Genomic DNA, 24,619 nt, shown 5'->3' with positions numbered 1-24,619 from the left:
GAACACCTTATTTCTTCTAAGAATGAGAAGTTTGTTCCACAGTGCTCCAGGACAAATGTAAGAGAATAAGCACTGCAGTGGGAACTAACACGTTTCTGGTACCCCTGTGATACGGGAGACAAGTGGCTGGGCTCCCCGACGTTCTCGCAGGAAGGGGTTGCATCAGTAAGCTTTAAGAGGCTGAAAATAAGCATTTCAGGATTTGGGAGTGGATCTGCCACCCGTGGGGTTATGCTCCCGATGCGTATTTCAATTTTCCCCGCTAGAACGAATCGCCGCATACATCCATCATCACTCCTACCGCTGCTTGCTCTCTGCCTCTGTGTGCGCATCGACTCAAATTTAGGAGCTAAATTTCTGTGGTGATGGAAAAACACTTTGTGATAGCTACAATTAGCACTCTTTTTTTTTTTTTTTTTTTTTTCTTTTTTCTGTGGGGAGTTTTTAGCAGGGTAGTAGGCGTCCGTCACGGGGAGGGAACGAATGGGAAGGACCCACATCATTTCTTGCGGTCTGTGCCTGCGGATTTCTTTTGGAGTGCAATTAACACTCAGTGTGTGTGCGTGCGTGTGGGTAATGAGGTAAATGAGACAACCACTGGGGATTCCTACTGAATGCGTGTGCAGTATTTTTCCTAAATCCTTTTCCAAAGTGGTTCATAATAACTTTCATGATTTTTTTTTTTAATGTATATTGAGCATTTCAGTATCTGGAGCTAGGATTAAATTTATACAACACTACAATTTATAGAATTTTCACTTCATAAACTAACTCTAAATAACTTTTGGCTGCTTTAGTTGGCTGGAATTTTAAATAAAATAAATTAAAATGCCACCCCTCACCCCCTTCAAAAGCCCAAAGCACTATTGGGTTCGAGTCCCCTACTGCCCCATCCCTGCCTGATCTCAAATCTGAAGCTGGTTAGGATTGATTTAGGGAATGTGCTTTTTGAGGGAATTTTTAAGCATAAGTTACTGATCAAGCAAGACCAGAACTGAGTAATTAAAAGTGAAAATGAGCTGGAAATTCATAGATAAGTTGTAATTTGGGATGGGAGTTTAAAAACGCTTTGGAGCCAACGTTGCCAAAGGTGTGTAAGTCTCTCTTACAGATTTGGGAACTTGGTGATTAGTAAAGTACAACGAGATTCTTGCTCCACAGTCCTAGAGGTGGTATCTTCTCTTACGCATGTGGGCAGGTGAGGCTGTGCAGTTTATAGCACTTCTCTTAAGCTTTGTTGCTAATGCTCAAGCTTATCAGTCGGGGCTTTCATTTTGAGTTGGCTGTTGATTTACAGGGTAACGCCTGAAAGTTACTACGCTGAAAGCTTTGGAGTAGCTCTCGGAGAAGGGTTGGATCCCTTCCATTTGCAGTTGGGAAGTGATGCATGCGGCCAGCAGTTTCCAGCCACTTTCCTTAAGAACAATACCTTCGCCTGAAAGTTAAAGGTTGATTGTATTTAGTTTGGGATTGCGGGCACAGAATCGTCTAGGTTGGAAGAGACCTCAAGATCATCGAGTCCAACCTCTGACCTAACACTAACAAGTCCTCCACTAAACCATATCACTGAGTTCAACATCTTTTAAATTTTTTTTCAACATCTTTTAAAGACCTCCAGGTATGGTGACTCCACCACTTCCCTGGGCAGCCCATTCCAATGCCTCACAACCCTCTTGGTAAAGAAGTTCTTCCTAATATCCAACCTAAAATTCAGCAACAGACCGAACCAGAGCTTGGAAATTCATCGTGCTGGCTTTATTTTGCTTCTTGCTGCTGTTCTGCGGACAGAGGAAAATCTGTTAGCAAGTCTCCACCTGCTTGGTTGTGCAGCCTTCAGAAAAACGTGGTTCTAGTCTTTGATTTTGCCTTTGTTCTTTGTGACCACTTTGTTTGTGTCCTTCCCTTTGAGGACAACACTGAGATCCACAATTCCTGTGATTCCTCTGACGTACAGCAAGATACTGTACAAGCGCGTGTCCTGTTCTCCATGATGGTCTGCTCCATCCATTGTAGCATTTTTTCCCTTAATATAAGAGGAATCAGTGGGTTTGCAATGGACTTGTGTAAAAGATACAAGAACACTTTCATGGCGTTCCCAGGACTCAAAGGTTAGGAAAGGGAGGAAACGCGCAGTTGCTTGCATAACCTTCGTTTGTTATCCATGGCGTGCATTGTTGAAGACTTTAGACAAGCCCATGTGGTTTATTTTGTAAGATACATAACTCACGCATGACAGAAGGTATATGAAGTAGTTTTTTCCTTCCAAGACAGTGAATGGATGCCATCCCTGTCTTCGGTAGGCTTCCAGAATGAAATTCTTTTGAGCAAGTCTGCGTTCAAGCTAGCCAACCGCAAGTTCTCTGTAGTCAACGGAAAGAAAGACGTCGTTTACAACGTGATTTATTGTAATTTGTTTAAGGAAATGCCACACTAGGTGAGAACACGATGTAGCTGAGCCGTGGAAGCCCTCGCTGCAGGACGTTGTGAGCGCTGTCGGAGGGGCAGCAACTGGTTGTTCGGAGCAGAGCTCACCTTCAGCTGTGCTCCCATAAAAGCGTATTTCTGTCTTGTTGGAAAGCTCTCTCTGTTTCTCCTCCAGTTACGAAGAGAGTTCAGAATAACCCATCCAGATGTAGACCTCTAAAATTGAAGTAAACGCCGTCCCTCGGGCCGTGTTGGGTAGGATTAACTGCAATGCCAGTCGCTGACTTTGCCACCTTCACGTTACTTTATTCTAGCTGTGGTGCAAAGTGGCTTAGACTGGCTTTATGTAGAACATGTATATTGTTAGTAGGAAAACATATTGAAGAAAGATGTGATTTTTTCCCCCCTATCCTTTGCTGTAAATCACTGGAACTAGCCTCAGCGAGCTTTTCCATTGCTATCTCCCTGCCAACGCAGGAAGTGTGTCAGGCTTTGGTTATGCGTAACACATGTTCGGCGAGAGCGGGGCTGTAGAGAGAGGCATCGCTTTTTAAGCTTTAGGCATTCATTGAAGCTATTTTTTAAAACTTTTGCTTTTAAGGCACTTCTTGGTTAGTGGATGATAGCTTAGGAGCACTAAATCACGGGGAAAACATCTGCCTGAGCACCTCCTGAGTAGTTCAGGGCACCATCCTGCCGCTCGGTCCCACCCCTCGCGCGGCGGAGCTCTCCTGTTTCAGCCTCTTCACGTGGGGCTGCCCACAAGAAGACCGGTTCGTAGGAAACGCAGAGATGTCTCATGATGGGAGCCCTCCTTCCCAGCTCACCGGACTGCGACTGCTATTAAATTACAGCCCATATTGCATAGGCCACCAGATGGGGAAGATAATTGACCCGTGGTCACAGAAGGCTTGGCTAGATGTGAACCGGTGATGCTGCAGTGGATGCAAACAAACAATCCATTTTTTTGCTGTCATCTGTGAAGACCTGACCATATGTGTTGCTCTGTGTCACCACTTTGGGCTCTGGTATAGCCTGACACAGAGTCACACATCACATTCCTGCAGGTGTACTGAAGTAGAAGCTTCCAGGGGAGAAAACCCAAAGTGGCTGAACTCGGTGCCAAGTCCAGGAGGGGCCAAAGCTTCACACTATCACAGGGAGCAAGCAGGGGGACTTAGGGTGTCTGAGAAGTAGGAAAATCTTAGGGGGAACAATTCTGACTGTGTCGAAATTCTGGTTTTTGGCTATCCTAGTTGCATGTGTGTGTCTGTGGGAAATGGGCTTCCTTTCTCCTCTGGAGCTGACGACGAACAAAGGCACAAAAGGCTGGTTCTGGAGGATGAATGATGCTCTTGTCCATAGGCATGGTCATTCCAGGGCAGCCCAGCGAGTGACTGGAATTCAGCCCCCGCCGTCAACTTGTTTTTGTAAGACTCCAGTTTCCAGGACTGTAACTGCTGTATATTTCATGAGAATTACAAGCTTTTTAATCTGTTTTAAGGGATGGAAAATCTTGGTCCCCTCCCTCCAGGCTCTAGCCATTAAGTCTCTTTCTGTACCTCCCCCGTCAAGGAAACAGAAACACTGAGTAGCCAAACTCTGGGTTGCAAAATATTGATTTCATGCAAATTAGATGGGGGGAAAAAGCCAGATGCAGTTGGTTTTCTGTCTCCTTTACACGGGAAATAATACTCCCTGAGTGCTTCTCTAGTTAGAAGAGAGCAAAGACAGCAATCATAGCTAATTTTTATTATGTAGAGGTACCTGAACGTCTGAATATGAAGTAATGGGAAGTGAAGGAAATCTCTGGAAGTGTTTATGATTGCCATCTACTAGGAATGGAAAATTGAGGAGAAAAAGAAAATGGCCTTCAGATGTTCCTCAATAATATTTTCAGCTCCTCCTGATCAACTGCTGCGTTTCTCCTAGCTACAAAGTGCAAGAGTTCTCCTTTGGCTGACTAAAACCGGGTAAGAGGTGGTTATTTATTTTTCCTGTAGTTTTAGTTTTGTAGATCGAAGCACGAATCGGGCAGGAATGAACAAGCATGGTATTTAAAAGGAGCAGTCAGATTGGTGACTGCATGTAGCACCTGCCAAGATCTGATTTTTTCCGTAGATGTTTTTGCATCGAATGAAATGTCTTCTTTCCCCCATGTGTGATTGTTTATTGGTTGTAACTATATAATTATTTATGTCTTGACTCCTTGTCATACACACCAGTCATCTCCTAACTGAAGTTCCTGGTAACAGAGACACTTTTCTGTGGCTTATTTTGGTTGGCAGAATTTTTAATTCATTGGTCAGAGCCTTTTTCTGTTATTTTTTCAAACTGATGGTAAGAACTTCACTGACTGAGTTTAAGGTTTTCCTTGAAAATTGTAATCTCTTTTCCCTTATCTGTTTGCTAAACAAAGCACAGTAAAAGCAAAGAGAGGAGAGAGCGAGGCTAGAGTGCTGTCCAAAGTTTTTGAGCAGCCAATGGAGAACAGAACTGTTGTCTTTCAAGATCCCTTGGCTCCAAGGAAGGTTCTGTATTAAAAATTGTTGGACTTGTTTGAATAGATAATATCGGCAGTCTTCTGTGCCAGGGACTGTTGCTGTGTCGAGTCAATGACGACTTTCTGCCGGAGCCTAACAAGAGAATTGTCTTGAGGCACCAAGCCATGCAAACTTGAAAAGACAAGCCAGCCGTGGTTGGGCGAGTGGCCCTCAACAATGCGTTCCTTTGAGCTTCTGAGCTTTGCCTTGTCTGTGTGCAGCAAGGGCCCACGGGACTCAGCAGCCTGAAGAGACTGCTCTTCTCCACCAGAAGCTTGGGTCTGAGTGGAGAAGGCTCTTTGTGGAGAAACAAAGCAGAAAACCCCAAGGAAATATTGCAAGGTGGCTGCTTCCTCCTCCAGAGGAGTTCCTTTACTACCCAGCTGTCTATATTATTATTTTTTATTTGTAACACACTCGTCTCAGTTTCTTTCTAAAGATTTTTCAAGGCGGTGGGAAGGAAGCAAGTGGATTTCTCAAGCCTTTTTATACTTTCTCAAAGCACACACGGTAGGTAGAGATCACAATTGGTGATTTGTTTTTTTGGACTAGGAAAGCACAGCTGAAAGGCAGCTGCGGCGTGTGTTGTATGTGATTATCTAGAGTGCTGTAATCATCTGTTGTCAGAACATTTTATTGATAAATGCCTCTTGTGATGTTTTTTTTGACCAAGCTAGGAAGCCTTCTTTGGTTGTATGCTTTCTTAGGAGCTGAATAAGTTTGATGTGGTCTTGAACAGTGTGTTTGATTCTCCCTGTGCTATTCTGAAATGATCCACGAGCCCATGGTGTTTTGTCTTTTTCCCCTATTCAACTTCTAATATCCCAAAAAGGATAAGACACAAAGCATTTCCCTGCGATTAATATCTTGCTGGTCTGAATGTCTAACAGTTTTCCAAAGCATCTGGTCATAATCCTCAGAAAAATCCCCGCGCCTCAGACATGCAGAGATACTGCTGTTCTTTCTGCTGTGGTATTCTTAATGATTCAAAAATAAGCAACATAGTCCATTTACTTGCTCAATTTGTGTTTTATTACATTTCCAGTAGGATACTTAGTACATAAATCTTCTCAGAGTACACTCGAAATAGCCACAAGTGGCAGCTGAAAATCTTGCCAAAGTAGCACAGCATTTGCAGTCTAGAGCAGGATTTATCAAGTAAGCACAGCCACTGCTTCACGGCTCTCTTAATTGAGCATTAGGAAGGCAGAAGCATCTTGGCAGCAAAATGCTAGGAAAAAACGTGCCCTCAAAATTTACCCCTTCTCTGGTGTAGTAAGTGCTTCATTTAGAGAGGAAATCAGTGTACCAATGAAAAATTATCTGAAAGAAGCTTGTGGGTTTCGATTCTGCACATATTAGTGGCAATTCTGCAGCTTTTGTTAACACAGGCTGGACAAAAGTAGGCCTCCATGTGTTTTCTAAGGTGAGTGGAGAAAGAGCTTCTGTATCTGTTTTATTTTAGAGTTTTTCACACCATCACTGGCATAATGATGCATCCTTATACACCTAACCGTGGTGGCACTGTCCTTTGTTGATTGGCATGTATGGCAACAGTTGTAAAAGAGGCAAGGGTTGTGGGGTGGCAATTCAGGGGAAGGAGCAGGTGGATGTGGACTGAGACAACCAAAAGGCAGTTTGAAGGAGAAAGGTGTAGGTTACTGTGATTTACTACTTCAATTTACAAATAAAATAATAAAAAAATAATTATGCAAAAATAATCCTATGGCTAAGCCTTTGCAGAAAGACTGATGTTATCCTCTGAGACAGGAGGAACCTAAAGCTGAGACAGCTCTAACCCTAAAGCTGTCGCTGGTAACTCAGGTAACAAGCCCTGTGCTTTGAGATTGTGCCTGTTTGAATGAAGTTGATGCAATTTTTGGATCTGAGTGTGCTCATCTTTTGCTGTCTCTGCACACAGTAAGTTTGGAGCTCTCTGGAAAGTACAGGCTGACTTCTCTGTGGGATGTGCGGGAGACAGGGCACCACTACACTGGGCACAGTGAGACCCAGGAGCTGGTTTTCACCCTGCCATACAGATACCTGCATCAGAGTGGGTTATCCTTGTTCTCAGTCATCCTAAAGGTGAATCTTCCAGGTCTTCTTTTCACTGGCTGTACAGAGAGCCTGTGGTGACTAGCTCGGACGTAGATCTGTGGTTTTAGGTGAAATAGATACTCCTGCAGCGTGCTGGCTGCCCTGCCTGCAGAGCAGCACGAGTGCTGATTCAGGAGGGCACTTAGTCATCTGCCAGCCCTTGAGAGAAAGGCAAAAAAAAAAAAAAAAAAAGGCATAGATTGGATAACTACAAGCAGATTCCCAGGTAGTCCATTACAATTGGAAGCATCAGACAAATGTTTTCCTGTCGGAGATAAAAACCTTTCCTTGGCTATTGAGTTTCAAATCCACAAAGTTTTTTCCATAATTTGAGAACAGCTTATTTTTACACACAGAGAGGTAGCAGGTTTCATTCTTACATACACAAATGCACAAATTCTTGTGCCCCCAGCACATATCCTGCCTGCTGCTGACCGGCGCATGATCACGAGACAGACGTGCCAGACCCGTGAGTTCAGGGGCTGCAGATGCAAAGGCTTTTTTTGTGCGCATAATGTTTGTCTGTATGCCCAGGTTAAATATGTTTACATCAGGGGACCAGGTAAGAGCCCAGTTTCCTGCTGTAGGAAACAAAACAGGGCTGTGTGTTGCTGGAACAGATGCAGCTCCAAGCCTGGAGAGCTCGGCTTTTGGATAGGCAGAGCAGACGTGGTTTGGGGGGAAGGAATAATGCAGGAGCGGGGTGGTCAGTGTAGGCCTGGATGTGGCTTTATACGTAATTAATCTATTCACAAAGTGCAAAAATCCTTTGGAGCGTGTAGGAGGTTAGCGAAGAGAGATTAACGCAGAGGGGGGGAAAACGACAATAATTTTTAATTGTCGTGCATTTTAATTTTGTCTAAAACGGAAAGGATTCATTTTTTTTGTTCTGGTTGTGGTTCAGAATAAAGGAGTCTACGCAGAACTGGGGAGAGACGGTTACACAGCAATTTGTTAACACACCTGCAGTCTCCCCTTGAAAAAAAAAATGCATAAAGACAAAAAAAAACCACAACTTTGTCTGTGTTTGGGTTTCAGGACTCAAGTGTTCAGGAGAAAGTAGAAGAGAATAATTAGAAAATGGGTAGGAGCGGCCCCAGGTGCTCTCTTAGCACACTTTGTCCTGAGGCTGTTGGTTTGCTACCAGAAAGTTTGAGCTGTGGATGTTGGTGTCAGGGCCAAAGGTACTGTCCCAAATCACAGAAGGGTTTGGGTTGGACGGGATCTTAAATGTCATCTAACTCCAACCCCCTGCCATGGGCAGGGATGTCACCCACTAGACCAGTTCACCAAGCCTGGCATTGAATGCCCTCAGGGATGGGGCATCCACAGCTTCTCTGGGCAGCCTGTGCCAGGGCCTCACCACCCTCACAGTGAAGAATTTCTTACTTATTTATAATCTAAATCTTCCTCTTTTTAGCACCTTTCCTGTGAAGACAGGCTGAGGGAGTTGGGGTTGTTGGAGTTGGGGAGGAGAGAAGGCCCCAGGGAGACCTCACAGTGGCCTGTCAGGGCCTGAAGGGGGCTACAGGACAGCTGGGGAGGGACTCTGTGTCAGGGGGTGTGGTGATAGGACATGGGGAGATGGCTTTAAACTAAAAGAGGGGAGGTTTAGGTTGGATTTTAGGAGGAAATTCTTCACTCAGAGGATAGTGAGGCCCTGGCCCAGGCTGCCCAGAGAAGCTGTGGATGCCCCATCCCTGGAGGTGCTCAAGGCCAGGCTGGATGGGGCTTTGGGCAACCTGGGCTGCTGGGAGGTGTCCCTGCCCATGGCAGGGGGTTGGAGCTGGGTGGGCTTTAAGGTCCCTTCCAGCCCAACCATTCTGTTCTGTGATTTAAAAAAAAAAAAACAACATTAAGCTAGCCCAGGCATCTTGTCTGAACCAGATATGGGAGCAATTATGTGAGCCGCTCTGCTGGCAGGTTTGACAGGAGGCGGTGATCCTGGCTCAGCCTCAGCCAGGGCAGGATGTGCGCTGTCATCCTGGCCATGCAGCACAGCTGGTAGGTAAAAGCCCGCAGGAAATACAAGAAGAAAACCTATCAGTTGTTCTGTTCACAGGCACAGGGAAACTCTAAATGCAGAATTTGAGGCACCCTCTCAGGTACCGTGGCCCAGCACCCAGCGATGCTCAGAGCTCTGGGCCCTGCACGTGGATTTCTGGCACCAGGCTCACTCTGCACCCCCTGAGCTGGCTGCAGCCACACAGGGTTAGCTGCCTGCGTGAGTCGTGCAGGAACATGAATCGGGAGAGGGATTTTCTGGCTGCTGCTTTAGGAAGCAGCATGAACACGTGGCTGGAGAGGCTTGGCAGGAGCACGCTGTCCTGAATCCCAACATGAAGGCGTGAGGGATGAGGCGAGGAGCAGCCCTACCCCCTTAGCAGGACCTGAAGCTCCTTGCCTGCCCCCGTCCACGTGAGCAAAGTCACTTTCTTGCTGAGATCTGAAGGGTTTGCCCGCAGCAAAGGGTTTTCCTGCCTTTGGCACTGTAAGTGGGAGGGTGGGAGAGAGCTCTGCTTCCTCAGCCGGGGGCGGGTGGGGTGGAGCTGACACCGTCTGGGATCCTGAGCTACGAGGAGCAGCTGTGAAACGTCGTGAGTGTGGGTTTGATCTGCCAAGTCACTGCTCGAGAGCAGGACAAAGGTGGGTGGTGGCATGAAATCCTCGCACCCTCCCCGAGCTGAGGCAGGGCTGGGTTAGGTGCCGAGGTGCCTGCTCACTGATGGGTGCAATGGGGAGATGATGTTGCTTGGTAAAAGAAGGCAAATAAAGATCATTCTGGCGTGTAACTAACCTCATCATCCTCCTGGAGATTCAGTTACCAAGCATCGTATTTTTGTGAGAAAAAAGATACTGAGGACCTAGTTTAGCTTAGAGGCAAGGCAAACTAGCCCACAGGTTTTTGGTGCTTGTGTTTGTTACGGAAATCAGTGCTGGCTGTGATGGACACGGCCAGTGTGTGGCTCTGCATCAGAGTGGCCCCATCTGAAGTAACACGGTTCTGCCCAGCTCTGGCCCCAATCTTCATTGCAGATCTCAGAGCACTGATCTTTTAGTTTTTTTTCCACTGAAAATTTAAAAACCTGAGGCTCAAAGAGGTGCAGCATCTCACTTACAGGTGTGTATGATTGCTGAGGCATCAGGAGCCAGCCTGCCTCTCAAGGCTGCTGGACCAGCGTCCCTGAGCTCACCTACCTGCTTCCTTGCCTCCTGGTAGCCCTTACTTTTGTTTTGCAAGATGTGCAGAGGGCTAAATTTACATTTTCTTTAAGTCCAAGAGTGTTATTTTTAGAGCCTTGAAAATAGGCTAAAGTACATCAAAAGGATTTTTCTGACAGCTGATGAGCCGTTATGGGGCGGGGGACACACACGCAGTGGGATGGGGAGGCTTTCGCATCATTTCCTTACTCATACAAGGGCAGAGGGTCCCTCCAGGGAGCTAGTGGTATCCCAGAGCTGCACGTGGCTACTTCATCATCCCCTCCTTTTCCTCCCCTTGATCCGTTTCCAAAAATGTTCTGTTCTTATCCACCCATTTCTCTTCCCTCCTGTAGCTGCCCGTCCTTTAGTGCTGCCCCAGATGTCTTCCCCGTGCCCGCTGCCTGCGTTGTCAGCTGTACAGATTGTGTTTCCCCAAAATCGATCTGAAGGAGCCGTCGGTGGAGGCAGGTTTCAGCAAAATGCCTACTGCTCGTTTCTAGGTTTCTGCCAGGATGGTTTCAGGTATTCCTGTTCCAGCTCGGAGGCTCCTTCAAGGTCTAGAGCTAGGCAGACGCCACAAAGACCAGCACACTGGAGAAGTGTTTGGGCTGGGCTTTCTGACCGTGTCTGTCACAGCCTCTGGGAGGGGTGAATGTTATATCCCTGGGGGATGTGTGTGCACGGGCTTTGCAACCATCAGGAAAGCAGTCCGGGAAGCCCTGAGGTGCGTCGTGTGCCCCAGGTCAGCTGGAGGATGGTAAAAACAATGATTTAGCCCTTAACTCTGCGGAAAAGATCAAAATAAAGCATGTGGGGGGAACAAAAGGCAAAAAGCCTCGATCCTTGAGTGCTGTGCTTGCAGGAGGTCATCTGTCCACTGCCCTGTGTGGAAGCAAGCGTGGATTTGGATCGCTAACCCCTTCCCCTGACCCTGGGGACTCCGTGTGTCAAAGAGCGTGAGTGAGCAGCTGGATTTTATTAGGCGTAGAAGAGCCAGTTTTTAAACCAAAAAAGGCTTTCAGCTTTGTCTTTGACAGGATGGTGAGGACACAGATCTGTCTTCCCTCCCCTGCTTTCAGTGCGGTGCAGAGCCCACCTGAGCGCTGCCCACCTGCTGACCGCAGCAGCTCTTTGCTGTTCTGAGTGCTTTCTCTGTACCTTACCTCATGCTCATTTTGGCTTGAGACAGAGCTCCGTCCTCTGAATGTTTACTGCTGGACCTGCTCCCACCAACATCTGCAGGAGAGCGGCGAGCCCAGCTGGTGGCCGGGGCCATCCCGCAGCAGCTGCTGCCCGTTTGGGCACGGACCTGCCCGGAGGAGTTGTGCACCGCGTCCCGGACGGGGTTCTCACTCATGTCCTTCCAAGATAAAAGGCAGCAAAGACGCCCACCGCTCAAGGACTAATTAGTGAGAAGCCTCCGTCTCATTTGGCATAATCCGGAGGACATCTGGGTGACGCCGAGTTTCAGCCCGGCTGATTTCAAGGCTGCTGTTGGAGCACAGAAGTTGCTGCAGAGGAGCTGGGGCTGGGGCTGCATCACAGGCTGTCAGTCAGGGCTCTGATGGGGCGTGTGATCTTTGGCCAACACAGCTGTGCTGACGAGAAGTCCCCAGCACAGTTATACCAGCAAAGCCCTGTTTTCACCGGTATTGCTTTGGGGGGGCAGAGGGAAGAGAAGTTTTCCTGCGAGTTCAGCGCTGACCTCCCTCTGTCCGTCCCCCACACCCCAGCCCTGCTGCACTGGCAGCCTCCCAGGTGAGAGCTGGTGTAAGTGGGTGCGTTCCTGTACTGCTCTTCCTGCTAGGAAGTCAGCTCCACGCTTGCTCTTTTGTCTTTTTTTTATTATTGTATTTTTTTAAGTCACTTGAATGCTTTTTTTTTTTTTTTTTAAACGTACATCTTGTTCTCAAGAAGGCTTTGATCTCGGTAATCTTTTCATCTATCCATCAGTCTGCTGTGTGAAAATGCCCGAGCGTGCTTTTATTGTGGCGTGGGATTTCTTTGGGTTTTGTTTTCCTTTCTCTGCATAGTTTAGAGAATTTTTCCTCCCCGAGGCTCTCCCTCTGGCTTGATCCTACATGAAAGTTGACCGCAGATGTGTCAGGCTCTAAGTGCCACTTTAGGCTGTGTCTTTGAATCTTCTTTGTAGGGATTTCCTGATACCAAATTAAACCAATTCTTTCTCCTTCCTCATGTTAAGATAAAGGAGGCGTTTTGGCCAGGTCTGCACATTTTTGTGAGCAGCCGTGAGCGCTCTCTGCCTATCTCCACCAGGAAGGATGCACGCCAACTTTAAATCCAAACTCTTGTGGCTGTTACAGGATGAGGCAGAGATGGACTAGCTTACCTGCTCTTCTCTGCCTGTGTTATGAGGTTGAGCAATGTGGCTGACTGTGGTTTTTTGTCTGATTCAGGGCATTACTATTCAGATCCATCTACGCTTGGCCACGTAGACTTAGCCTTAAACTTGGTCTTGCCTGCTTCTTACCTGATGTCCAAACCTATGGCTATGCTTCTATAGTTAGGGATGTGCTTTCTTAAAATGGCCATCTCCTTGTGCTGTGCTGTTCCAGAGAAAACTCCTGTTGAAATGCAGTTATATCAGTGAGAAGTAACGCCCTGTGCTTAACTTCCACCCAAGGGAGGATGGAGGAGGGGGTGTTTGTCAGACACCCCTTAATCCAGACACCCCAGAAAACCTGATGACCTTTTTACAAGTTACAACTACTGAGCCAAATCAAGGGCTTTGCAGTTTTTGGACCCTCGCTGGGGACATGGATGTGATAAGTTGTCTACTGTCACTCTCCTTAACGTAAACTATATTTTTCTCTATGTAGTAGTCGATAGCATCATGGTATTGGCTGATCACTTTAATCAATCCCTTTGGTTCTGCGTGTAGCTGTGTGGACAGAGAGTTTAGCTTGTGATGGTGTCTAGGCTGAGGAGGAGGAGGTTGGGGTGTGAAAGCCAGCAGGTAAGTGTGCTGCCAGAGCACACAGCCTGCTCCAGCAGCTTCTCCGTCACAAGCATCCTCGCTTAAACACTACTGCCTGGCCCAGTGGCATGCTCCAAGGTTGCAGGGCTGTGCCAAGGTCTCTCATGCTCAGTGTTGACCTTACAGAGGCTGAGACACTGGGCAGTACCTCAGGATCCTTGAATATTTGTTGTTCTTGACGTTGTTGGCCTGTTGCAGGTAGGTGTAAACTTCTCACTGTATGAAAAAGTAATGATTTTTTTTTCTGCCTCTTTTTACGCAGGTCCTGAGGGAGACTAATAAATTAGCTGAAATGGAAGAGCCACCCTTGCTACCAGGAGAAACCATTAAAGATATGGGTAAGTGAAGAGTAAATTTCCTGTTTGCTTGACCAAATAGAAGATCACAGAGCAAAATGCCCTGCTGGTCGTTGACCAGCAATAGCAAATTGCTGATGTTTTGTGACACACGATCAAGTTGTTTCATTAATCATTGGGCATCACGTGAGCCAAGGTAACTGTGGTTCCTCTTAGCATGGAGCAAATACAACACTATTCAATCTTCTCTTCCTCTGAAAGTGATATTGAAGAACATAACTTCAGTCTTAAAAGAAAAAAACAAAAAAAAACAACAAACACACCACCTTGTCCAGCCCCCTAAACCAGAACATTTCAGTGCTCAGTCCTTTTCTCTGCTGCTTTCCTAAAGACTCTGAACTCTTCCTCTAACCACGGGCTGCAGGCTGACATCTAACTCACTCCACGGGCTCAGTTAGCTCTGACAGCAAGACTGTGATCTGTTCCTGGGAATGGTTTCGTGTGTCTTTCTCCCATATGGATTCTTGTATCTAACAAAGACTGAGCTTCTTAGATTTCCCACTGGTAGCAGCACTAGTACAGCCCCTCTTTCACTCTTGGCATCCATTCTCCCGAGCAGTGAAGGAAATTTAATACCTTGGAAGAGCCTGTTCATCAGATGGATGCTGCTGGAATCATACAAACCTGGTAGGGTTAAAGTCAAGTCGCCAGGCATATGATACTACGTGTGTAGGTGTGAGGGTAACTAACTAAAATTGTTTCCTTAGGAAACCAAGCTAACAAAATGTAAACACGAAGCGTGGTGTGCTTTGTAAGTTGGTAAGACCAGCTTGAGATCATGCCTAGGCTTCCTTACCTGGAAAACGTTTTTCTAGCTACTTTTCCCCTTTACTGAGAAGTCAGATGCATGTGCACATTTTTCTTATTGGATGATGACGATGATGATTATTATTACTACTATTATTACTTCAGAACATTTGGAAACTGCTCTTTCAATAAAGAGAACTGTAGTGGAAAAGCCAGGCAGGGTGCCCTCACTCTTATTATGTGTTTCATGAGGCTGCTTTCAAACCCCTGTCAATCTACTCTTTGAAAAAAGTGATTAATAATCAGCCAGTAATGAAGTATTGGTTTAATTAGAGCTGAAACATTTTGTGTTTAATAGCCCTTCCAACAGCGACGTTTCAATTTAAGTAAATAATGAAGTCACTAGCATATTTATTTATTTATATTTTAATCCCGAAATTCTGTGCTGCCTGTTTTGCTCCGAACTCGTCACTTCCCATCCCTTTTTCCCTTGAACTTTCTAGCTGAGGCTCTGAAAGGAACCAGAGCTGGCTCAGGCTGACGTTACCGCTGCCCTGCAGACCCTGCCTGCTGCTGATTTTTCAGGATTCCTCGGGAGTCAGCGGTGACTGTGTAGAAGCAGAGCTGATGTGAGGGTGAAACGAGTGCCCTAGAGCCAAGGCAGTTTGCCTTCCTCCCTCTCTCCAGGCTGAATCTCGTGGGATAAAGGTGGAGGAAATTTGGGGTGTCAGGAAGAAGACCCAGCAACTTTGTGCCCCTCATGCATAGAGGCTGTCACCTGGCTGGGAGGTGAAGCTTTCTTTACGGATTTCACACAGCCCTTGCAAAATGAATCCCCTAGGGCTCGGAGGCTTAAGGTTATTAAAACGGCCCAGGGGTTTTTTGTTTTCTTTTCCAAATTTCATGGAGCTGGCAGCTATAGTCGGTGGCTCTCCTGAAAGGCTGCCTGTGTGTTCGAGGAGTGTTGCTCCTCGTCGGTGACAGCATCAGTCGTGGCCACGGCACAGCCAGCCAGCTGTTCAGGGACAGGAGGTGTGACGGGTCGTGGTGGGCACCGGGGGCAGGGAACAACGCGAATGCTGGCGTTTTTAATTGATGGAAACCAGAAAGGCAGTCAGGAGAGGTGTTTGCTGGGGAAAACCAGCAGCACCTCTTGCCTTTCGCTGGCACAGGCGAGCAACGTTTGAGGCCGTTTATGAAGGGGACTGCTTTGAGTCACCGTCACTCAGGTTCAGAAGGAATTGAATTGGTGCAGGGTAACTTGATCACTGGCTCAAGGCTTCACATCGCTGGCGATTGGGTGCTATCCAGATTTTTGGCTGCTGGAAGTCACTGTAGCTCCACTGGTTTCAATCAGGGCCGTTAGCAGGGACTCTACATCCCAGGGCTGACTGTGTGTAAGGGCGTACAGGAGGACCTCAGCATCCTAAAAGCCATCTGTAGGGGAGCTGCTTTCTCTTGCTCTTGATGGCACAAAACGGATTGCTGGCAGTCATTAGTTTTTCATGCAGATTGATGTCAGCTTCAAATACACGCATTCAGGCAGGAATTGCATCCACTTCTCTCACGCGATGATCTCAGCTACTGGTAGAGCATTGCTTGGTAAGTATGGCACCAAAGTTTGCTCCTAACGCTGACACCCCTACTGGGGTAGTGGCTCTGTGCAGGTGGGGGATTCCAGCTGATGGTGCTCGCCTGGAGTTTGACTTACAGCCAAACTCTTCTCAACAAAACTAAAATTTCCATCTTAGCTCTAGGCGAGCACCCCCGATTACGCTTGTTTTCATTTCATGGTCTTGGAAGGTAGAACTCCCTGAGTGCTTTTGCTGTAATAATTTTCCTTCCATAAATTAATCATGAAATTAACTCTTCTTTCTTTTTTCTTTCTTTTTTCTTACTTTTTTTTTTTTTTTCTTTTTAAGCTAAGGATGTCACATACATCTGCCCCTTCACTGGAGCAATCAGAGGAACCCTCACTGTTACCAATTACAGACTCTATTTTAAAAGCATGGAACGGGTAAGCTTTTGTAACCATCTGCTTTTGTGGGTTGTTCAGTCTTCAGACCTAGGTGTGTTCTGTTTTGTTTGCTTTTTATTTTTTTGTGTTCTGTGCGAATCCTAGCTGTATGGTTGGGCATATTGGCATAAGGGAACAGAAGCTGGGTTTTTCACCCCCCTCCCCTTTTTAAACTCACAAATTTCAACTGTCTACAGGACCCTCCTTTTGTCCTAGATGCATCTTTAGGTGTAATCAACAGAGTGGAGAAAATAGGAGGTGCTTCCAGTCGTGGCGAGAATTCATATGGGCTGGAGATTGTATGCAAGGTAAATTTTTGTGTATGTTTTACATTGGGGAAGGGGAAAATATATTTTAAAAGGTTTTCTCTATGATACTGTAAGAAGTTCTGGATGGGATACAAACCTTTTTTCAGGCTTTATGCTAGATAATGGCTTTATTCATGGTAGAAACCTAGGTCTGCATCCCAGTAATGCAGTCCTCAAGGCTTCTGTGTTGCTCACCAGGATATCCCAGGAAGACTCTGCTCATTGTGCTGCATGGGATGACTTTCATGCACTTGCATTTCAGGAGTAAGAACGGGGTGCATGTTTCCCTTGAAATCATTAGCTTGTGTCCACCTGCTGCTGTGCTTTGGGACAGGCAAGTAGCCTCCTTGAGGGTATTCCCTTCCTTTCAAGGGAGTAGACATTTGAAAACATTTGAAATACGCTTCTCAAGAGCCCTTGGAGTCATTGAAAATGCAATCTTTAATAAAAATTAGCAATTCACCTCCCAGTGTCTATTGTAGATTCACAAAGTGGATAAAGCCACTGTCTCCAGGCCTAAAGCCATACCTCCTACCCACCTAGGGCACAGCCCCTTTGCTTTCCTGGGTGACAATGTAGGAAGAGCTGGATTCTGGACCTTGTAGGTCTCGGGCTGCTTAGAGCTCTTTCCAGGCCCCCCTGAAGGCAGAACGAATGCTACTTTCTGGATAAAAGCAGATGGAGGCCTGAAAACGAGCCCCAGACAGCTCTGGTCACTGCTGTGATGTTGAGGCACGGGGAAGCTGAGCAGACTCTGAAGCTGCGGGCACGCTGAGTCACGAGCGGTGATATTATCTGCACCAAATCATCCAGCTGCTCCCTCAGCCTACTGCAGTCATAATCCTCTCTGGCCACCACAGGGTGCCTGTGCTGGTGGGCCAGTTTGTTCCCTGTTTTGCTTTGAATTCTTGGTCCTCTTCTCAGCCATTTTGCCTAGATGCAAACATGCACACAGTCAGGTTTGGAGAGAACTGCACTGTTTCCTTGGCTGGGAAACCCAGGCACAGAGTAAATGATAGATATCTTGGCCCTATACAGTGTATTTATATACATTATATTTATATATATATATTTCTTTATATATATATATTTATATGCCAGCCCACCTGGCCCAGGCAATGCAGAGCAGTTTAGTGCTGGTAACAGAGTTACAAATACAGCTTCTACATCCTACATTTTCAGTCTGAGCCCTGCCACCTCATCTCAGTCTTGTAAGACAGCTAAGTCTTTAGCCATTTTTCTCACTCCCTGGCTTGCTGTGCTGTCTTCGTGTGCTTGACCTTGATGGATCATTTCCTGCTGGTGGCTTTTAAACTGTTTACTACAAGTGTTTGAGTTGTAGGCTTGGCTGAAAAATCTTGGCACCTTAGAGATGCTTTATTTAGGTTCTGTATTTGATTTTGGAGATGAGTGCAGAAAGGAGGTCCTGGCTTGCCACTCGTTGTAGGAACTGTGCTGCTATGCAAAGTGGAGGAGTTGTCAGCTTCACACAGCCTTTTGAGTGCTCTGAGATGGAGGCTTTCAAGGGAGATGGCTTCAGTTACTTTGCACTCAACTAGCTGGACCTGGGCTCCCTCCATGCAGTAGCTCTGTGGAGATGCTTTGTGAGGCAGTCCCTTCCAGCAGTCTTGTGGTACAGCTCAGCTTGGGAGCCCCGTAAGAGCTGGGAGGTCTGCTTCACAGGGTGCTGCCGATCAGAGAGAGCCTGTTCCTGAGCCAGGTCTCTCCCCTAGGCTTTCAGCAGGTAGAGAGCTTCGTTTAGAGGCAAGGCAGTGCTGATGAGTGGCACCTCTGCTCTCCCTTTGCTCTGCTGTGGTTGTGGCAGGCTTTGCTGGAGGCTTTGAGCCAAGCTGAGTTGCTGTGCAGCACTGTTCAGTGTGCAATACTGAATCGGTACTCGAAGGAACATCGTGACGTGAGCCTGTGGTGAATGCTGGGGTTTGGAGTTCCTTTGGCTGCTCAAGTGAGTGACAAATACTACAGTTTGACTTCCTTCTTTGCCCTAGGACATCAGAAACTTACGATTTGCTCATAAGCCTGAAGGGAGAACTAGGCGATCCATATTTGAGAACTTGATGAAGTATGCTTTCCCAGTTTCAAATAATCTGGTAAGTGTTTGGGTTTTTCTCCCCCCACCCCATTACCAAAAGATGCAGAGTGGCAGTAAGCTGTTTTGTTGAGTCTCATCTATCTGGTACAATATTCACATGGTGCGTTTTTTTGTTGAACAAGTAGAAATGCTGATTTAAAAATCAGTCTGAAAATTAATTCTGTAGGAATTCAGATTGTATAGAGAACAGGAAAAGTCTACTGCTGTGGGGCTGGATTACTTCGTGACTGGGGAATTACACTGATCATCCTCGTACTGGATGAAAAATATTCAAAGCACAGTGACATCCATCAGAGATTTGCAATTAATGGTGACTGCACTGCTCCCGGATCTGGAATGCAGTTTGTCTGTTCACTGTACAGAGTCACTTTATGACTCCACAATTGTTGCTTCAAATACTGGCTGAATCACCCAGTCACTGGAGAGTTGAGGTTGGAGGTCATCTGGTCCAACCCACCCTGTTCAAGCAGGGCCACCTAGAGCAGGCTGCCTAGGATTATGATCATGTCGAAAGAGTCTAGTTCTTAATATGTAAGAGTGTTCTTGCACACATAGTCTTTTCCTTCTCTCTTTTAGGAAAAACTCCTTCTTGTCCATGAAGTATTGGGTCGTGGGCAAGAAGGATCAGGGGTACAGAGGAAGGTACATCGTTGTTGTACAAATTACCTACTACAGCAAGTGTGGTGATCTTTTTCACAAAACCCTAAAAGAAAAGTAGCAGGGTAGGGGGAAAAAAAGAAGGACCAGTCAAGAGCTGTTACTGCAGATATTAAACATCTTGAAAACGGGCTCCGAGTGGGCTTTTAAGGACAAGTTTTTTTTCTTTCAGCCACTTTTCGCGTTTGAGTACAAAGAGGTTTTTCCAGAAAACGGATGGAAGGTGTATGACCCCATTTGGGAGTACAGAAGACAGGTGAGTACTGTGCCACATCCTTCCTCATCCCCTCTACTTCTCAAAAGTGAGGCTCTGTGCAGCAATACGATTACCAGTTGCATGGAACAGAGAACGATCCTGCTGACAAATGTCTTGCAAAGAGGACTAGGACATTGTTCTCCATAGTGCAGTGACTGATGACAGCAGCACAGCTTTAGGGGTAGCAGCATCCACTGGGAGATTATTCAGGCTGCAGAAGGCTGACTTCAGGCTTTGGTAGAAAAAGACTTTTGCTCTGGCTTAGTCGTCTGCCCCTGCTGGTGGTAAGGAACTGAGGTAGGTATTTTTGCAGGTAAAGGCATCTCATTGTTGAGTTTCACGCCTCTATTTGTGCTTCTATTAGTTCTAATTCTTTCCAGATTTCTGTAAGATATCTCAAAAAGGAACCTGGGAGGAAGCAAATAGTGTAGAATGCCTTCATTTTCTTGGGGAATCAGAGCAGGGGCAGTGGTAATGCATCTAGAATAGACTGGTCAAAGGTTTTAATGATTGTGAAGTCACAGGCTGTCAATTAGGAAAGCCAGCATAAAAATCAGAATGGTTCTCCCTGAGGAAAAAAAAAAAAAAGTATTTATTTTTTTTATAATGAAATCATTCTTCTCATAAAATCCTCAAGTTGAGGAAACAACACGCTTTGGTGGCAGTTCTGCCCTGGATACAATAAACTTTTGCCTCATCCAGATCTGTCAGGATAAAATCAATTTTCCTGTGTAAAATTAAGACGTTTACAGCCACGTAATTTAAAGATTTATTTGGATCTTGCCCATAAAACAGAAGGAAACAAGACCTATGTCCCAGTGTAGTTGTTCATCTGATTCCTAACATCCAAAACCTAGGGAGGGGATTCATTTTACTAGCTGTAGTCTTCTAAAATCTGGGCACGCCTTCTAAATTGCTTATCTAGGCCTGTCATTAACAGATGGGGAGAGAGCGCTTCACTGTTGGGGGTGATTTGTTCCCTCCTAAAATAGCTGCCTAAGATAGATCACTGGCTTCTAGGCTGCTATTTGAAAGTGAGATGAATTTTACCCCCTATCTTCATTGCAAAAAAAAAAAAAAAAAAAAAAAGTATGTATTTTGCAACGAGATACCAGAATGTAAAATCACAGAGACAAACTCAGATTAGGTATGATCAGGTTGAATTTGACTAGTTATACCAGATAACGCAGAGATTATTGCTGCATTTACAGTCTTACCTCCTGGGAGTATTTTAATGATCTGTTTTATAAAGAAGGATCTGCAACCCGAGTTGTGTGGGAAGGATGTTTCGTTACAGGACTGGGAACTTTGGTGTAAAGACTACAGGGTATGTGTTTGCTATCAAAATAATCTCTATTGAAAAGCACAACATCCACTTAGCTAAGCTTCAGTTAAAAAAGACGGAGGATAAAATACATTCTTACAATACCTGGAAAGAAGGAAGGGTGACCTTGGAGGATTTCAAGGAAAATGAATCCAGCTTCTCAATCCTGGCGTGTCTGTTTTTAGCATATAGGGCTTTTCTGGCCATAGGAGCTTATATATTGTGATTGGCCGTACCTTAGATTTGTCAGGAGCTTGGTTATACAGTGGAAGGATACAAACTTATTTAAGTGCATGAGATTTGAAGCTCTTCGTGGTCTTTCTGGAAAGCAAATAAGACTTAGTGTCACGGGGTCTTTGTTTCTGGTCGTGTGAGGTTGTGTGTTAAGTATGTCACGCTCGTGATGGTGATGTTGCTTCAACACGAGCTCCTTTTGTTACGACCTGCCTTTGTATCATTTTTGAGTGGACAGGAAGAACTTAGCCCAGCTGCTTTTACGTCAAGAAACCGAACTGGTGTCCGTGTGCTAACGCCCCCAGCCATTTGCTTATATTGGGAACTGCAAAAATGAATCCCGACCGGGATATTTGCAGCCATGGCCTATCTGAATTTTATCCATGATGGGTTATGGGTCATTCCCATTCCAGATCACACAATCCATCAGTCCCAGCTTATCTCCCAAGTGACCAACGCCAGCTGCTGAAGAAGAGGCAAACCATGCTGCGGTAGATGTTTATGTTGTAAGCTGGCCAGGAGGAGAATTTCTTCCCTTTCGCTAGAGTTGATTTAGGTCCTGCAACATGAAGTTTTATTTTCCCTCCAAAACTTTAAGCTATTTCAGTCTGTTTATTTAATTTTGGCATTTATAACTATGGATGTTCAATTTATCTGTGTGAATGTCTTAGCCTTTTTTTTCTTGCTCCAGCCATGTTCTGTTAAAGCAATAACTACTGCTACAATAAATCAGGATTACGTCCTGAAATGGCAGCAGGGATTCGTTAACAGTGAAACAAAACTGGCATCATCAAATCAGATAATGGGATTACCTGTCTCTGCCTGTATGAATTGTGATCAGAAATAGATGAGCAGGACGCGTGCACTATCTGCAGGACCTTTTGGAATTGGTTTAAAAGCTAATACAGAAGAGGTGGCCTGGGGCATAAGCAACCCAGCAGTACGGTCAGGCGTTAACTTGGTGCATTTTAGGCAAGGCCAGTTGGTTCCCTGTGGGAGCAGGGACACAGAGAGGGGAGCAGAAGCCAACTACAAGGCATCCAGAAAAGACTTTTAGAGGAGGATCCACGGTAGGATCTCTGTCTACACTGGTAGACATGGCAAGTTCTGCGTGTGGTAAGGATTTTTTTCAGATTAATATAAGTGTGTTGATACAATAGAGATCGTAGCAATTAGGAAAGACATTCAGCAAACCTCCAACTTCGCTGCTAGTGTTCTTGGGAAAGATGGAAATATGTAACTTATTAAAAATCTGCGATTGTGTAAAACTACGGGGAGTAATAAACAACCTGTGGAGAACAAAAGGAACTCAGAGAGATTTGGGATTTAGTCAGTAAATGGAATCACATGTGGCAAATGAAATTTAAAACTGAAATTGCTCCCTGATTTTTATTACACACGGGCTGGCAGAGTATGAAACAGAATTGCAAAGTGAGTAAGACTCAGTTGAAACCAAAAGGCCTTGAGATGCCTTTGGAGTAACTTAAAGCTTTCATTTTCTTTAACAAGGTGGGGAGGATTTGGAAAATATTACAAGGGGTTGTGAAGCTGGAAATGTGTGATGTTTCCCTACAGAAGTTGTGCTTGTCTAATCCTATGCTCTGGTCTAAAGTACCAGGGAGCCACAGAACAGGGCTGTGGCTGCTGCTTTCAGAGAAAGCATGTGGAAATGAATTATTTAGAAGAGAAGCTGGAAGTGGCAAGCATCGGTTCACAACTGGAGTGGGGGAGTTAGAGCCTGAGAACAGAAACCTACAGAGGAATGGTGTGCACAATTTAGGAGAGAAAAATGAGAATTGAATTGTTAAATGTCCTGTAGTTTAACAGATTCTGCTTATGCAAGGTGTGTCTTTTCTGCAAAACAGGTCACAGCTCTCTTGTGACGAGTGGAGACAACCTGGGCTGAGCACATGGCAGAGGGGCCAGCTCGGCTCTGGCAGCTCTACCCTCTGTTGGTGCAGGGATGTGCCTGAGCAGCTAATATGCTCAGCCTCTTGGTATCTCATGGCCCAAAACCAGCTTGGGAGGGGAACGACTGGTCTGTAACTCAGGATCCTCCTTGCCTTGCTGAGGGTGTACCTGCGTGGCTAAGCTCAGCATCAGTCAGTTGGGTCCAGCAGAGAGATCCTGCCCAGCAAGGACATGATGTCTTTTTCCTGTCAATGCAAGATTGTCATCTGCTTAAATTTAAATGTGTCTGTGTGCTTTGCAAGGTGCAGATTTCAGTGCTGTGCTGGTTTGTCTTCAGCAGTTTCAACCTGTGGACAAAGTGAACTCCAGAAGGCATGCAGCATGTAGGTCAAGTGATAACTGAGCATGGGCGGCTGAAGTAAGGCAGGGGTGACTAGCCAGAGGAACAGTGAGTCTGCTTTGTGCGTGGAGATGATGCAACAGCTGTGTCTTTGTGGTTAGATGATGTGGCTGTAAGGAACATAACTGAGCACTGTGGCAACTTTGTGAGTTCAGGCATAGCTTCAGTCTCTAACATGTCAACTAACATGGTTATTTGGCAGCCACGTTCCCCAGCAGCTTCTGGAGTGTTGTACCCTGTTAGTGAGGCGTGCTTGGGTTCCTCCTGCAGGTGCTTCTGGTGCTGGTCCTGAGCCTTCAGATGATTCCTGAGTTGCGTCTGTGTCAGTTTGGGTTGACTTGATAGTAGGCTTCTGGGTGCTTACCACTTACCAGGAAGCAATGAAATGCATCTTATATAAAGCACACTGGTATTTCCTCACATCATGCTTAGCTTTTTCTATTGATTCCAGCTGGAGAAAGTGCAAATCTGAAGCAACACAAATAAATGCATTAGTTACACCGCGTCACAGCAACTGTCCTGGGAAGATGTGAGTTCAGCTCCTCTTCCAGCACACTTTGTTTATTTCTGCTTGCTTCAAGTCCTTAGAGAGAGTCATGATCTGAATCCCAAGTCCTCTTTGGGTGGTGCTGTGATTCAAGGCTCCTGTGCCGGGGAAAGCAGACATCCCCTGTGATTCAAAGGAAGTGAAAACCTCAGTGACACACACCCTTTTCTTTCTCGGGAGGATGTCATGGATTTTCTTGGTCTGGGCTATTGCAGAGGAAGGATTTCATTTGGATTTGTCACGGTGGCAGCAAGAGTGGCAGCCGCAAGACTTGGAGCTTTGGAGGTGTCAGTTCTGGGCTAAGCAGCCTGTGCTGGAGCCATCCTGCCCAGTGCTGTGAAGAGGATGCTTTGCAGTGCCACTGACTGCTTAATCTTCTCTGTGAGCATCAGTAGAATGAAAGGAAGCTCTTCTCCCATGCAACTGCTTGTCAGCCCCTGTTTTACTTGCCAAGACCGTGCCGAGAGTATGGTTTTGATTCAAATT

At 45.9% G+C, this 24,619-nt stretch overlaps 1 protein-coding gene across 6 annotated transcripts in view; it reads left to right on the top strand.

Annotated features, from left to right (window-relative positions):
• MTMR2 (myotubularin related protein 2) overlaps positions 1-24,619 on the top strand; it is a 59,328-nt gene that overhangs the window by 21,404 nt on the left and 13,305 nt on the right. For 4 of the 6 annotated variants that reach the window (XM_084536677.1, XM_084536679.1, XM_084536678.1 and 1 more), the window contains 5 exons: positions 13,529-13,604; positions 16,292-16,386; positions 16,584-16,694; positions 18,701-18,802; positions 19,634-19,717. In XM_084536677.1, coding sequence (XP_084392803.1) covers positions 13,529-13,604; positions 16,292-16,386; positions 16,584-16,694; positions 18,701-18,802; positions 19,634-19,717 — 468 coding nt within the window. Of the gene's footprint in view, positions 1-4,182; positions 4,398-11,909; positions 12,027-13,528; positions 13,605-16,291; positions 16,387-16,583; positions 16,695-18,700; positions 18,803-19,633; positions 19,718-24,619 lie in introns of those variants that run through there. The other 2 variants (XM_084536682.1, XM_084536681.1) reach the window with 2 other exon arrangements.

The sequence above is a fragment of the Aythya ferina genome, assembly GCF_964211825.1.
Source record: "Aythya ferina genome assembly, chromosome: 1".
NCBI lineage: Eukaryota > Metazoa > Chordata > Aves > Anseriformes > Anatidae > Aythya > Aythya ferina.
This window is presented reverse-complemented; position numbering and strand designations above follow the sequence as displayed.